This window comes from Cherax quadricarinatus, chromosome 80 (assembly GCF_038502225.1).
Source record: "Cherax quadricarinatus isolate ZL_2023a chromosome 80, ASM3850222v1, whole genome shotgun sequence".
Classification (NCBI taxonomy): domain Eukaryota; kingdom Metazoa; phylum Arthropoda; class Malacostraca; order Decapoda; family Parastacidae; genus Cherax; species Cherax quadricarinatus.
In genome coordinates, this window is record NC_091371.1 from 11,785,915 (window position 1) to 11,798,982 (window position 13,068).

At 42.9% G+C, this 13,068-nt stretch overlaps 1 protein-coding gene across 6 annotated transcripts in view; it reads left to right on the forward strand.

The window, feature by feature from the left end:
- tay (tay bridge) overlaps window positions 1–13,068 on the forward strand; it is a 152,429-nt gene that overhangs the window by 75,425 nt on the left and 63,936 nt on the right. For all 6 annotated transcript variants that reach the window (XM_070102113.1, XM_070102116.1, XM_070102117.1 and 3 more), the window contains one exon: window positions 920–962. In XM_070102113.1, coding sequence (XP_069958214.1) covers window positions 920–962 — 43 coding nt within the window. The remainder of the gene's footprint in view (window positions 1–919; window positions 963–13,068) is intronic.

A 13,068-nucleotide genomic window follows, 5' to 3' on the forward strand; every position in this document is an offset into this window, starting at 1 on the left:
TCTGATTGCAAAACTTTCTACCAATTTCAATATATATTTGTGTGAAGATTTAATGCATAACCGGTGTTAGTGTTTGGAATGGACTTATTTGGTACTTAAGAGACATCGATCAGTACCTTCGAAGATGTATGTTTTATTTTGTTTTGGTGTGGGAGAAGGGGAAGATAATAGTCAAAGGTGAAGGTCACAAAAGGGTCAGAGGTCGTACTTGCTCTCTGTCTGAATCTTAATCTTGTAGTAACAAGTGTTGTGATTGTTGATGGCGGCGGCGCTAGCGGTGAAGGCGTTGTTTTCGTCGTTATTGCTGCTGCTGCTGTTGGTGACGATAGAGAGAGGTCATGGTGGTGGCAGAGGGTTGGGGCAGTGACAGTAGGTTGTGATAGGGATGATAGAGGGTGTGGCGGGGATGAGAGGATGTGGTGGGGATGACATCAGAAGCGTAACCATTACAAGAGACTGGACCGTGGTCATAACTCTGGACAACTTTTTACGGCCCTAAGTCAGGCAAAGTTATGCCCCTTTGTCGGTAATGGCTTAGGTTAGTCTCTCTCTCTCTCTCTCCTTGGTTTAACATGGTATAGACAAGACACGTCTGTTTTATTACGTTATTATGTGTTAAATTCATGACCACTATTTCTCTTAGTCACGTTGAAGCTATATTTTTAGGTTCTACACTACGTTATAAATGACAAAAATGTACATGCTATCTTCGTTGTAAATTATACAGTGGTGCATTACATAATCACCTTATGTACATCATGACAGGAAGCATTGTTAAGAGTTGATTGAATTTTCTGTACGACATTACGGTCTTGTACACTTATTTTGCTCTTCCGTTACTGGTAATTTCCTTTTTAAAATTTACTGTGTTGATCATTCAGTATGATTAGTTATTTATATTTTCTTTCTTGTGTTGCAGGTGTCGGATGCTGAGTCTGACCTTTTCAGAGCAACCAGCAAAGGTGAGTCAACATTGCCCTACCCTCCATACGTTTTTTTTTTTAACTCCCTTAAATTTACAAGGTAAAAGCTCTTATCTTGTTTCAGCTCATTTACAGATTATGTTATCGTAGTTCAGCTCATTTATAGGTTGTGAGCTGTTATCCTACCTCAGTTCATTTACAGGATAAGACCTGTTAGCTTATCTCAGCTCATTTGCATGATAAAACCTGTTAGCATACCTTAGCCCACTTCCAGGTTGAGCTATTAATCTGTCTCGGCTCATTTCCAAGCCTAGCCCTATCTCAGGTAGAGCTGGCAAGAATGTATATCATTGTAGTTTATACTGACAAGTAGGTTAAGAGACACATGCTTTTCGTGGTATTTTTTTCTTTTTTTTAGAAAACGTTTTGTCCACCAGGGAGTAATGTCACTGGTGAACAAGCGTTTTCCTCAATAGGAAACCATAAACCGCATATCACCTTACACAGGTGGTAAGTTTAAGTACCTCATTGACACTTGTCTTTGGTCACATCGAAGAGAAGAGAACAACTGTAGCCTTTAAGAAAGGCGGAGTGAGGGATATGGGAGTGTGGGTGTAAAATAAACCCAGCGAAAAATAGAGGCACTGTGGACACAGAAAGAAAACATTGCATCAACATCCGTGACTGTTTAACACTACTGCAAGAAGTCAGAAACAGTGCCGGAACAAGTGGAGAAGACTTGGAGGAAATTGGACTTGTACCTCCGCCAAGTGCCAGATCATCCAGGTTACCTGGAGGTTATTCCGGGGATCAACGCCCCCGCGGCCGGGTGCATGACCAGGCCTCCCGATGGATCAGGGCCTTATCAACTAGGCTGTTACTGCTGGCCGCACGCAGTCCAACGTACGAGCCACAGCCCGGCTGATCCGGCACTGACTTTAGGATGGATAATGAGAACTTTCAAAACGAGAGATGCCAAGCCCATGATGATCCTTTTCAAATCACTTGTTCTCTCTAGGCTGGAATACTGCTGTACATTAACATCTCCATTCAAAGCAGGTGAAATCGCAGATCTAGAGAGTGTACAGAGATCCTTTACTGCACGTATAAGTTCTGTCAAGCACCTTAACTACTGGGAACGCTTGGAAGCACTTGACTTGTACTCGTTGGAACGCAGGAGGGAGAGATATATCATAATATACACTTGGAAAATCTTGGAAGGAATGGTCCCAAATCTGCACACAGAAATCACTCCCTACGAAAGTAAAAGACTGGGCAGGCGATGCAAAATGCCCCCGATAAAAAGTAGGGGCGCCATTGGTACACTAAGAGAAAACACCATAAGTGTCCGGGGCCCAAAACTGTTCAACAGCCTCCCATCAAGCATTAGGGGAATTGCCAATAAACCCCTGGCTGCCTTCAAGAGAGAGCTGGACAGATACCTAAAGTCAGTGCCGGATCAGCCGGGCTGTGGCTCGTACGTTGGACTGCGTGCGGCCAGCAGTAACAGCCTAGTTGATCAGGCCCTGATCCATCGGGAGGCCTGGTCATGGACCGGGCCGCGGGGGCGTTGATCCCCGGAATAACCTCCAGGTAAGCTCTCTCTTGAAGGCAGCCAGGGGCTTATTGACAATTCCCCTAATGCTTGATGGGAGGCTGTTGAATAGTTTTGGGCCCCGGACACTTATGGTGTTTTCTCTTAGTGTACCAATGGCGCCCCTACTTTTTATTGGGGGCATTTTGCATCGCCTGCCCAGTCTTTTACTTTCGTAGGGAGTGATTTCTGTGTGCAGATTTGGGACCATTTCTTCCAAGATTTTCCAAGTGTAGATTATGATATCTCTCTCCCTCCTGCGTTCCAACGAGTACAAGTCAAGTGCTTCCAAGCGTTCCCAGTAGTTAAGGTGCTTGACAGAACTTATCCGTGCAGTAAAGGATCTCTGTACACTCTCTAGATCTGCGATTTCACCTGCTTTGAATGGAGATGTTAATGTACAGCAGTATTCCAGCCTAGAGAGAACAAGTGATTTGAAAAGGATCATCATTGGCTTGGCATCTCTCGTTTTGAAAGTTCTCATTATCCATCCTATCATTTTCTTTGCACGTGCGATCGTGGCACTGTTGTGATCCTTGAAAGTGAGATCCTCAGACATTACTACTCCCAGGTCCCTTACATTATTTTTCCGCTCTATTGTATGGCCGGAGTCAGTAGTATACTCTGTTCTAGTTATTATCTCCTCCAATTTTCCATAACGGAGTAGTTGGAATTTCTCCTCATTGAACATCATACTGTTTACCGTTGCCCACTGGAAAACTTTGTTTATATCTTCTTGGAGGTTAACCACGTCCTCAGCAGATGACAGCCTCATGCAGATCCTAGTATCATCCGCAAAGGATGATACGGTGCTGTGGTGTATATCTTTGTCTATGTCTGATATGAGGATAAAGAATAAGATGGGGGCAAGTACTGTGCCTTGTGGAACAGAGCTCTTCACTATGGCAGCTTTCGATTTAACTCTGTTGACCACTACTCTTTGTGTTCGATTTGTTAGGAAGTTGAAGATCCATCTCCCCACTTTCCCAGTTATTCCTTTAGCACGTATTTTATGGGCTATTACGCCATGATCGCATTTGTCAAATGCTTTTTGCAAAGTCTGTGTATATTACATCTGCATTCTGATTTTCTTCCAGTGCATCCAAGGCCATGTCATAGTGATCCAGTAGTTGTGAGAGGCAGGAGCGACCTGCCCTGAACCCATGTTGCCCTGGATTGTGAAGATTTTGGGAATCCAGGTGATTTGCAATCCTGCTTCTTAGCACTCTTTCAAAGATTTTTATGATGTGGGACGTCAGAGCTATTGGTCTATAGTTCTTAGCTAATGCTTTGCTGCCACCTTTATGGAGTGGGGCTATATGCGTTGTTTTAAGTGACTGGAGTTTCACCCATGTCCAAGCTCCTCCTCCATAATGTACTTAGGGCACGCGAGAGGGGTTTCTTGCAGTTCTTAATGAAAACAGAGTTCCACGAGTCTGGGCCCGGGGCTGAGTGCTTAGGCATGTTGTCAATGGCTTTTTCGAAATCTATCGGAGTTAGGGTAATGTCGGAAATCTGGCATACATTTATGGAGTTTTGAGGCTCATTCATGAAGAAATCATTTGGGTCGTCGATCCTCAGACCTATTAGTGGTTCACTAAACACAGAGTCGTACTGGGATTTCAATATTTCACTCATTTCCTTGTTGTCATCTGTGTAAGTCCCATCCTGTCTGAGTAAGGGCCCGATACTAGATGTGGTATTTGCCTTGTTTTTGGCATATGAAAAGAAATATTTTGAATTTCTTTCAATTTCACTAATAGCTTTAAGCTCCTCCTGCCTCTCCTGGTTCTTGTAAGAGTCATTTAACTTAAGTTCGATAGTTTCCACTTCCCTGGTCAGCACCTCCTTTCGTGTATCAGATATTCTAGCACTCCTGAGGAGCTCAGTGACTCTTCGTCGTCTTCTGTAGAGGGAGCGTCTTTCTCCAGTTTACTCCTGCTCTTCTTTCTTAGGGGAATATGCCTAGAACATGCTTCGGCTGCCAGGAAGTTGATCCTTTCAAGGCACTGGTTTGGATCCATGTCATTTAAGACATCTTCCCAACATGTTTCGTATAGGACATGGTTTACCTGGTCCCAGTTGATGTTCTTGTTGTTAAAGTTGTATTTTGTGAAGACACCTTCACAGGTACATGCATTCTGCTGATCAGGACCCCTATGCATGTACGTCTGGACTTCGATTAGGTTGTGATCGGAATTAGTTGGTTTTGATATTCTTATGTCTCTTATCAGGTCCTCATTATTTGTGAAGATAAGGTCAAGTGTGTTTTCTAGTCTTGTTGGCTACACTATCTGCTGGCTTAAGGTGTGTTTTTCGCAGAGACTTAGTAGCTCATGTGTGTGTGACCTTTCATCTGCGCTACCTCCGGGGATTGTTTCAGCTATAACATTATTTGCTACATTCTTCCATTTTGTATGCCTTAGGTTGAAATCACCAAGCAGTAAGATGTTTGGGGATGGAGCTGGAAGGCTTTCCAAACAGTAATCAATTTTCAGTAGCTGTTCCTTGAATTGTTTGAGGTTGCATCTGGTGGCTTGTATACAACCACAATGACTAGATTTTGGTTCTCGATCTTTATTGATAGAACTTCAACTACCTCATTTGTGGTGTTCAGCAACTCCGTGCAGATAAGGGACTCTTTTGACATACAGGCCAACCCCCCCTTGTTGCCTGTTTTTTCTGTCGCATCTGAAAAGGTTGTAACCACTTATCCATATTTCACTGTCAAAGTGATCTTTTGTGTGAGTCTCTGTGAAGGCTGCAAACATTGCATTAGACTCCTCTAGAAGTCCACTGATAAAAGGTATTTTGTTATTGGAGGATGGCTTAAGGCCCTGTATATTAGCAAATATGAATGAGGTTGTATTCTGTGTTTGTTGGGGGGATTTTGTTATTGGCATCAGTAGTTGTAATTCTGGAGGGCCATGGTGGCCACATGGCTGCGCCTCCAGTCCAACAAGGCTCCAAGGTGGTGGACTATTTTTATTTCCTTCCATTTTCTTTTTCCGTTTCCTGCCACTAAAAAATCACCTGGAGTTGGGTTGTCGTAGCTACTATTGTTTGTCTTGTGGGGTCTGTGCCTCCTGGTCCCTTTTAGATGGTATGCAGGGCAGTCGATGTTGTAACACTGCTTCTGGAGGTGTTCCAGCGGGCAGTAACAGCCTGGTTGATCAGGCAAGCAGCAGACAGGCCTGACCCAGGCCCGGGCTACGGGGGTAGGGAAACTCTCAGAAGCATTTCAATGTATATCAAAGGTGTTGGTGAAGGATTCTTAGTTCAAGAGGAGAGAGGACAACTGCAGTTTTCGAGATGCCTTGATGATAGTGAAGGACTCTTAGTCCAAGGAATTGGATCTACCCACCCATTCCTTGAATGCAACCAGTTACCTCCCATTCCTTGAATGCAACCAGTTACCTTCCATTCCTTGAATGCAACCAGTTATCTCCCATTCCTTGAATGCAACCAGTTACCTCCCATTCCTGTAATGCAACCAGTTATCTTCCATTCCTGTAATGCAACCAGTTATCTTCCATTCCTTGAATGCAACCAGTTACCTCCTATTCCTTGAATGCAACCAGTTACCTCCCATTCCTTGAATGCAACCAGTTACCTCCCATTCCTTGAATGCAACCAGTTATCTTTCATTCCTTGAATGCAATCAGTTACCTCCCATTCCTTGAATGCAACCAGTTACCTCCCATTCCTTGAATATAACCAGTTATCTCCCATTCCTTGAATGCAACCAGTTACCTCCCATTCCTTGAATGCAACCAGTTACCTTCCATTCCTTGAATGCAACCAGTTCTCTCCCATTCCTTGAATGCAACCAGTTACCTCCCATTCCTGTAATGCAACCAGTTATCTTCCATTCCTGTAATGCAACCAGTTATCTTCCATTCCTGTAATGCAACCAGTTATCTTCCATTCCTTGAATGCAACCAGTTACCTCCTATTCCTTGAATGCAACCAGTTACCTCCCATTCCTTGAATGCAACCAGTTACCTCCCATTCCTTGAATGCAACCAGTTATCTTTCATTCCTTGAATGCAACCAGTTACCTCCCATTCCTTGAATGCAACCAGTTACCTCCCATTCCTTGAATGCAACCAGTTACCTCCCATTCCTTGAATGCAACCAGTTACCTCCCATTCCTTGAATGCAACCAGTTACTTCCCATTCCTTGAATGCAACCAGTTACCTCCCATTCCTTGAGTGCAAGCAGTTACCTCCCATTCCTTGAGTGCAACCAGTTACCTCCCATTCCTTGAATGCAACCAGTTATCTCCCATTCCTTGAATGCAACCAGTTATCTCCCATTCCTTAGGCGCTTTTCCATTAATGTGTTAAAAATAATTCACGTGTGCAAAAGTCAAAGTTTTTTTTACTAAATGAACCCACCTGTGACCGGTTTCGAGGGTCTTTCTACCTTTATAGTCCGGCCTGTTCGACCAAACTGTTGCTATTAGCGTCCCGCTGGCCCACATAGCCATCAAACTGTTTATTCTCTGTTGTTATTTTGTTGCATAAGTGGAGGCGTGATGGACAGGCTCATTAAGGCAGGGCTGACTGTATTGTGGTTGCCGGTGCAGCTGTTCACCGCATTATCATGATATTAATGGTGTAATGTAGTTAAAAACTGAGATTAATGCTTGCACTGTGAGGAAGTGAGTATAATAAGCGATGTGGGAGAGTTTACTATCAGGAGGACAGAAGCAACACTCTCATATTGATCTCTGCTAAGCACAGTCAAGGGAGTGAGGCAACTTGGCGGACTTGAATTAGTGAAAAGTGTCGTAAAGTTGCCCATGGAAAGCTTAATGGGATGAGTTGGAGAGTTGTGAGGGGGCTGAGAGGGGTAGTGGAGTGGTGACAAGGATAGCGGGATGGCTGAAAGGAATGGGGACGACTGAAAGGGACTGAGAGGGACGAGGGGGAATTTAGGAGGATTGGAGATTTCAGAGAGGGGTGGGCAGGCTGTTGTGAAGGATGGTGGTGTGGCTGTGAAGGATGGTGGTGTGGCTGTGAGGGATGGTGGTGTGGCTGTGAGGGATGGGTAGATGTAAATAAGGAGTGTTGAAAGACAATGCTGAAGAAAAGAGACAAGTGGCTAGAACGAAACAAGATACACCAGAAACGACACTTTCACGGCTAATAAACATGGAAAAACAACGTCAACGTAAAGGAAAAAAAGTTTCAGAACAGTAAAGACGGGAAACGAGGCAGAACAGGAGAAGGAAAAAGAAAGAGGTGGATAAGGAAGGAATAGGAGGATGACAATTAAAAACAGAGGACTTGAATGTGAATAAGGTGAGTGTACGAAGAAACTGAAAGAAGAGGAAGGAAGCAATTGAAAAGAAGAGTAATTGGAGGAGAATGAGGGAGAGGAAGAAAAAAAAAAGAGCGACATATAATTCAGTATAACAAGGTTTTTGTTTACCTGGAGTTTACCTGGAGAGAGTTCCGGGGGTCAACGCCCCCGCGGCCCGGTCTGTGACCAGGCCTCCTGGTGGATCAGAGCCTGATCAACCAGGCTGTTGCTGCTGGCTGCACGCAAACCAACGTACGAGCCACAGCCCGGCTGATCAGGAACTGACTTTAGGTGCTTGTCCAGTGCCAGCTTGAAGACTGTCAGGGGTCTGTTGGTAATCCCCCTTATGTGTGCTGGGAGGCAGTTGAACAGTCTCGGGCCCCTGACACTTATTGTATGGTCTCTTAACGTGCTAGTGACACCCCTGCTTTTCATTGGGGGATGGTGCATCGTCTGCCAAGTCTTTTGCTTTCGTAGTGAGTGATTTTCGTGTGCAAGTTCGGTACTAGTCCCTCTAGGATTTTCCAGGTGTATATAATCATGTATCTCTCCCTCCTGCGTTCCAGGGAATACAGGTTTAGGAACCTCAAGCGCTCCCAGTAATTGAGGTGTTTTATCTCCGTTATGCGCGCCGTGAAAGTTCTCTGTACATTTTCTAGGTCGGCAATTTCACCTGCCTTGAAAGGTGCTGTTAGTGTGCAGCAATATTCCAGCCTAGATAGAACAAGTGACCTGAAGAGTGTCATCATGGGCTTGGCCTCCCTAGTTTTGAAGGTTCTCATTATCCATCCTGTCATTTTTCTAGCAGATGCGATTGATACAATGTTATGGTCCTTGAAGGTGACATCCTCCGACATGATCACTCCTAGGTCTTTGACGTTGGTGTTTCGCTCTATTTTGTGGCCAGAATTTTTTTTGTACTCTGATGAAGATTTAATTTCCTCATGTTTACCATATCTGAGTAATTGAAATTTCTCATCGTTGAACTTCATATTGTTTTCTGCAGCCCATTGAAAGATTTGGTTGATGTCTGCCTGGAGCCTTGCAGTGTCTGCAATGGAAGACACTGTCATGCAGATTCGCGTGTCATCTGCAAAGGAAGACACGGTGCTGTGGCTGACATCCTTGTCTATGTCGGATATGAGGATGAGGAACAAGATGGGAGCGAATACTGTGCCTTGTGGAACAGAGCTTTTCACCGTAGCTGCCTCGGACTTTACTCTGTTGACGACTACTCTCTGTGTTCTGTTAGTGAGGAAATTATAGATCCATCGACCAACTTTCTGTTATTCCTTTAGCACACATTTTGTGCGCTATTACGCCATGGTCACACTTGTCGAAGGCTTTTGCAAAGTCTGTATATATTACATCTGCATTCTTTATGTCTTCTAGTGCATTTAAGACCTTGTCGTAGTGATCCAATAGTTGAGACAGACAGGAGCGACCTGTTCTAAACCCATGTTGCCCTGGGTTGTGTAACTGATGGGTTTCTAGATGGGTGGTGATCTTGCTTCTTAGGACCCTTTCAAAGATTTTTATGATATGGGATGTTAGTGCTATTGGTCTGTAGTTCTTTGCTTTTGCTTTACTGCCCCCTTTGTGGAGTGGGGCTATGTCTGTTGTTTTTAGTAACTGTGGGACGACCCCCGTGTCCATGCTCCCTCTCCATAGGATGGAAAAGGCTCATGATAAGGGCTTCTTGCAGTTCTTGATGAACATGGAGTTCCATGAGTCTGGCCCTGGGGCAGAGTGCATGGGCATGTCATTTATCGCCTGTTCGAAGTCATTTGGCGTCAGGATAACATCGGATAGGCTTGTGTTAATCAAATTTTGTGGCTCTCATAAAAAATTCATTTTGATCTTCGACTCTCAGTCTGGTTAGTGGCTTGCTAAAAACTGAGTCATATTGGGACTTGAGTAGCTCACTCATTTCCTTGCTGTCATCTGTGTAGGACCCATCTTGTTTAAGTAGGGGCCCAATACTGGACGTTGTTCTCGATTTTGATTTGGCATAGGAGAAGAAATACTTTGGGTTTCTTTCGATTTCATTTATGGCTTTTAGTTCTTCCCGCGATTCCTGACTCCTAAAGGATTCTTTTAGCTTAAGTTCGATGCTTGCTATTTCTCTGACCAGTGTCTCCCTGCGCATTTCAGATATATTGACCTCTTTTAGCCGCTCTGTTATTCTTTTCCGTCGCCTGTAATAGAAATGGTAATAGAAATGTTAGATACACCAGCGAGGGAAGAGAGAGAAGATTGGCTGCGTGAGGTGAGGTTAGGTTAGGTTAGGTTAGGTTAGGTTAGGTTAGGTTAGAAGAATGAGACACTTGTTCAACATCTGGGAATCTTTATTGAGGAAACCAGCCAGTGGCTTCTTCAGTCCAATACAGAGGGGGAACAAGTGTTTCCTGAGGCGGGTCTCAGTCATATGATGACGTGAGAGCATTCGGTGAACGTGTGACAGTAAATGTGGGCAAGAATAGTGATGTAGGTGAGGGTGTGTGATGAGTGATGAGAGGGACGGTGTATGTCATAGCAAGGCGAGTCAATGTTGCCACCCTGCCTGCACCACCCCCACTTATTGTAAATTAAGGCTTCACCTACTGTTGCTTCACCACCACCTGCCCGAGACGTGAGGTGGCCACCTGGTGCGACTCTCTCACGGGGGTACTGACTTTGATATTCGTTATACACGCTGAAGATTGACAGCCCACATCAATTTTTCATGTGGCGTCGGCCAGCATTTCTTATACAACCCTAACCTCACTTGATGTTGAAGTCATTGATAATATGATCATCCATTCTACCCCAGGCCCAGACTCGTGGAACTGTATACTCATTAAAAAATTACCAAACAGTATTATTAAGTTTTTAGGTAAGTGCCAGAGCTTGGGAAATGGGAGGTAATCAGGTTTGATTAGAGGAAGGGGATGAGTATCTAATAAATCCGAATCAAGAGCCCTTCACTATAATCAAGGCATTACAAAAAAGGGCCAATGCATGAAGGTCACTGCAGAAAGTTACCACAGTCCTAACTATAATACTGAAAGTTTCAACACAGCTGCACTCAACATTGGTGGTGATAAAGCAGCCACACAAGTCTTCACACTGAGAGCCCTGACAGCGGACTAATGGCCTTGACAACACACTGATATTCTTGACTACAGGCTGAAAGCCTTGACAACAGACTGATAACCTTGACTGACAAAAATACACAATTAAAATTTATAAAATAGTGCTAGCGAAGTAAAATTTGTAAATACTGAATATGTAATTTCACGTCATAATTTTGCTTGGTGTGTAGCGAACACTAACAGCCTCACTGATCGCCCTATAAATAGGGAGATCTAGTCTAGAACTTTATAAAATCGAAATATAACAATTTATATAGGTTCGTATTTAATTTATGCATATTTTGACCATTATGTAAAATTTAACCAGTGTTATTACTAGTGATTATACTGTGTGTGTGTGTGTGTATATATATATATATATATATATATATATATATATATATATATATATATATTATATATTTATTTTTATTTATTATCACACTGGCCGATTCCCACCAAGGCAGGGTGGCCCGAAAAAGAAAAACTTTCACCATCATTCACTCCATCACTGTCTTGCCAGAAGGGTGCTTTACACTACAGTTTTTAAACTGCAACATTAACACCCCTCCTTCAGAGTGCAGGCACTGTACTTCCCATCTCCAGGACTCAAGTCCGGCCTGCCGGTTTCCCTGAACCCCTTCATAAATGTTACTTTGCTCACACTCCAACAGCACGTCAAGTATTAAAAACCATTTGTCTCCATTCACTCCTATCAAACACGCTCACGCATGCCTGCTGGAAGTCCAAGCCCCTCGCACACAAAACCTCCTTTACCCCCTCTCTCCAACCTTTCCTAGGCCGACCCCTACCCCGCCTTCCTTCCACTACAGACTGATACACTCTTGAAGTCATTCTGTTTCGCTCCATTTTCTCTCTCTCTCTCTCTCTCTCTCTCTCTCTCTCTCTCTCTCTCTCTCTCTCTATATATATATATATATATATATATATATATATATATATATATATATATATATATATATATATATATATATATATGCAATAAGATCACAGTAAACAGGTGATTTCAAAACATGCAAAACAACCACTCTGAAAGAATAGAGAAATTCCAAGCGCTTTCGTGACTACTCACATTATCAATGTGAGTAGTCACGAAAGCGCTTGGAATTTCTCTATTCTTTCAGAGTGTTTGTTTTGCATATATATATATATATATATATATATATATATATATATATATATATATATATATATATATATATATATATTATATATATATATATATATATATATATATATATAGTTTATTTATTTAGTGAGGTACGATCTCTAGAACTGGACTGGGGACCCTCATCCTCAGAGAAGAGAATAAACATATTTCGGGGAAATTTCGAGATTCTCCCCGAAGCTGGTTGAATATGCAGTATCATCACCACTTTGGAAACACCTTACTCAGCGAAAACAATAACATAAAAAGTAGTCGAAACCGTTTTACCTGCCTACTCGTTAATGATTCAGTGGATCATCGCCCCCACGGCCCGGTCCAATACCAGACCTTCCGGTTGATAGCCAGATCAGTCAGGATATTGGCGCTGTCAAGATGAAGTTCAGTGTAAGCAACACAACCCAGCTGATGTATGTAGATAGTGAATAATTCTGTTATGTGCGGGTGAGAGAACATAAAACTACTTGGAGTACTATATACTTGTAACACTGCAAATGGTCCTTGTCACAAGACTATCTGTTACTGACGTGTTGAGTCTGATAGCATAGGTGCAGCTGCTCTTAAATTTAACCCTTCAAGGCGGAAGCCAATAATAATAACAATAATAATAATAATTATGATAATCTTGGCCTTCACTTATATTAGGAAATGAATAATTACATCTAAAAACGTCTCTTAAACCTAGAATGAATGCCAAGTGTTACGTCTGTCACTACACAATGAGCTCATTCTCAGGTCATTTTCATGTGTGTGTCTTCGTAAGTGAACTGTGATGTTTGATTATTTAACTGGCAAATACATAAACAACGTAACTACAATCTGATTAAGCTGATTCAAGTACAATAAACGAGCAGCTCACTCGCATTGCATCAACAAACATTGTATTAGGCAAGAAATCTCTTTAAAGATGAGGGGAAGGTTAAAACACTATTATTCTATTA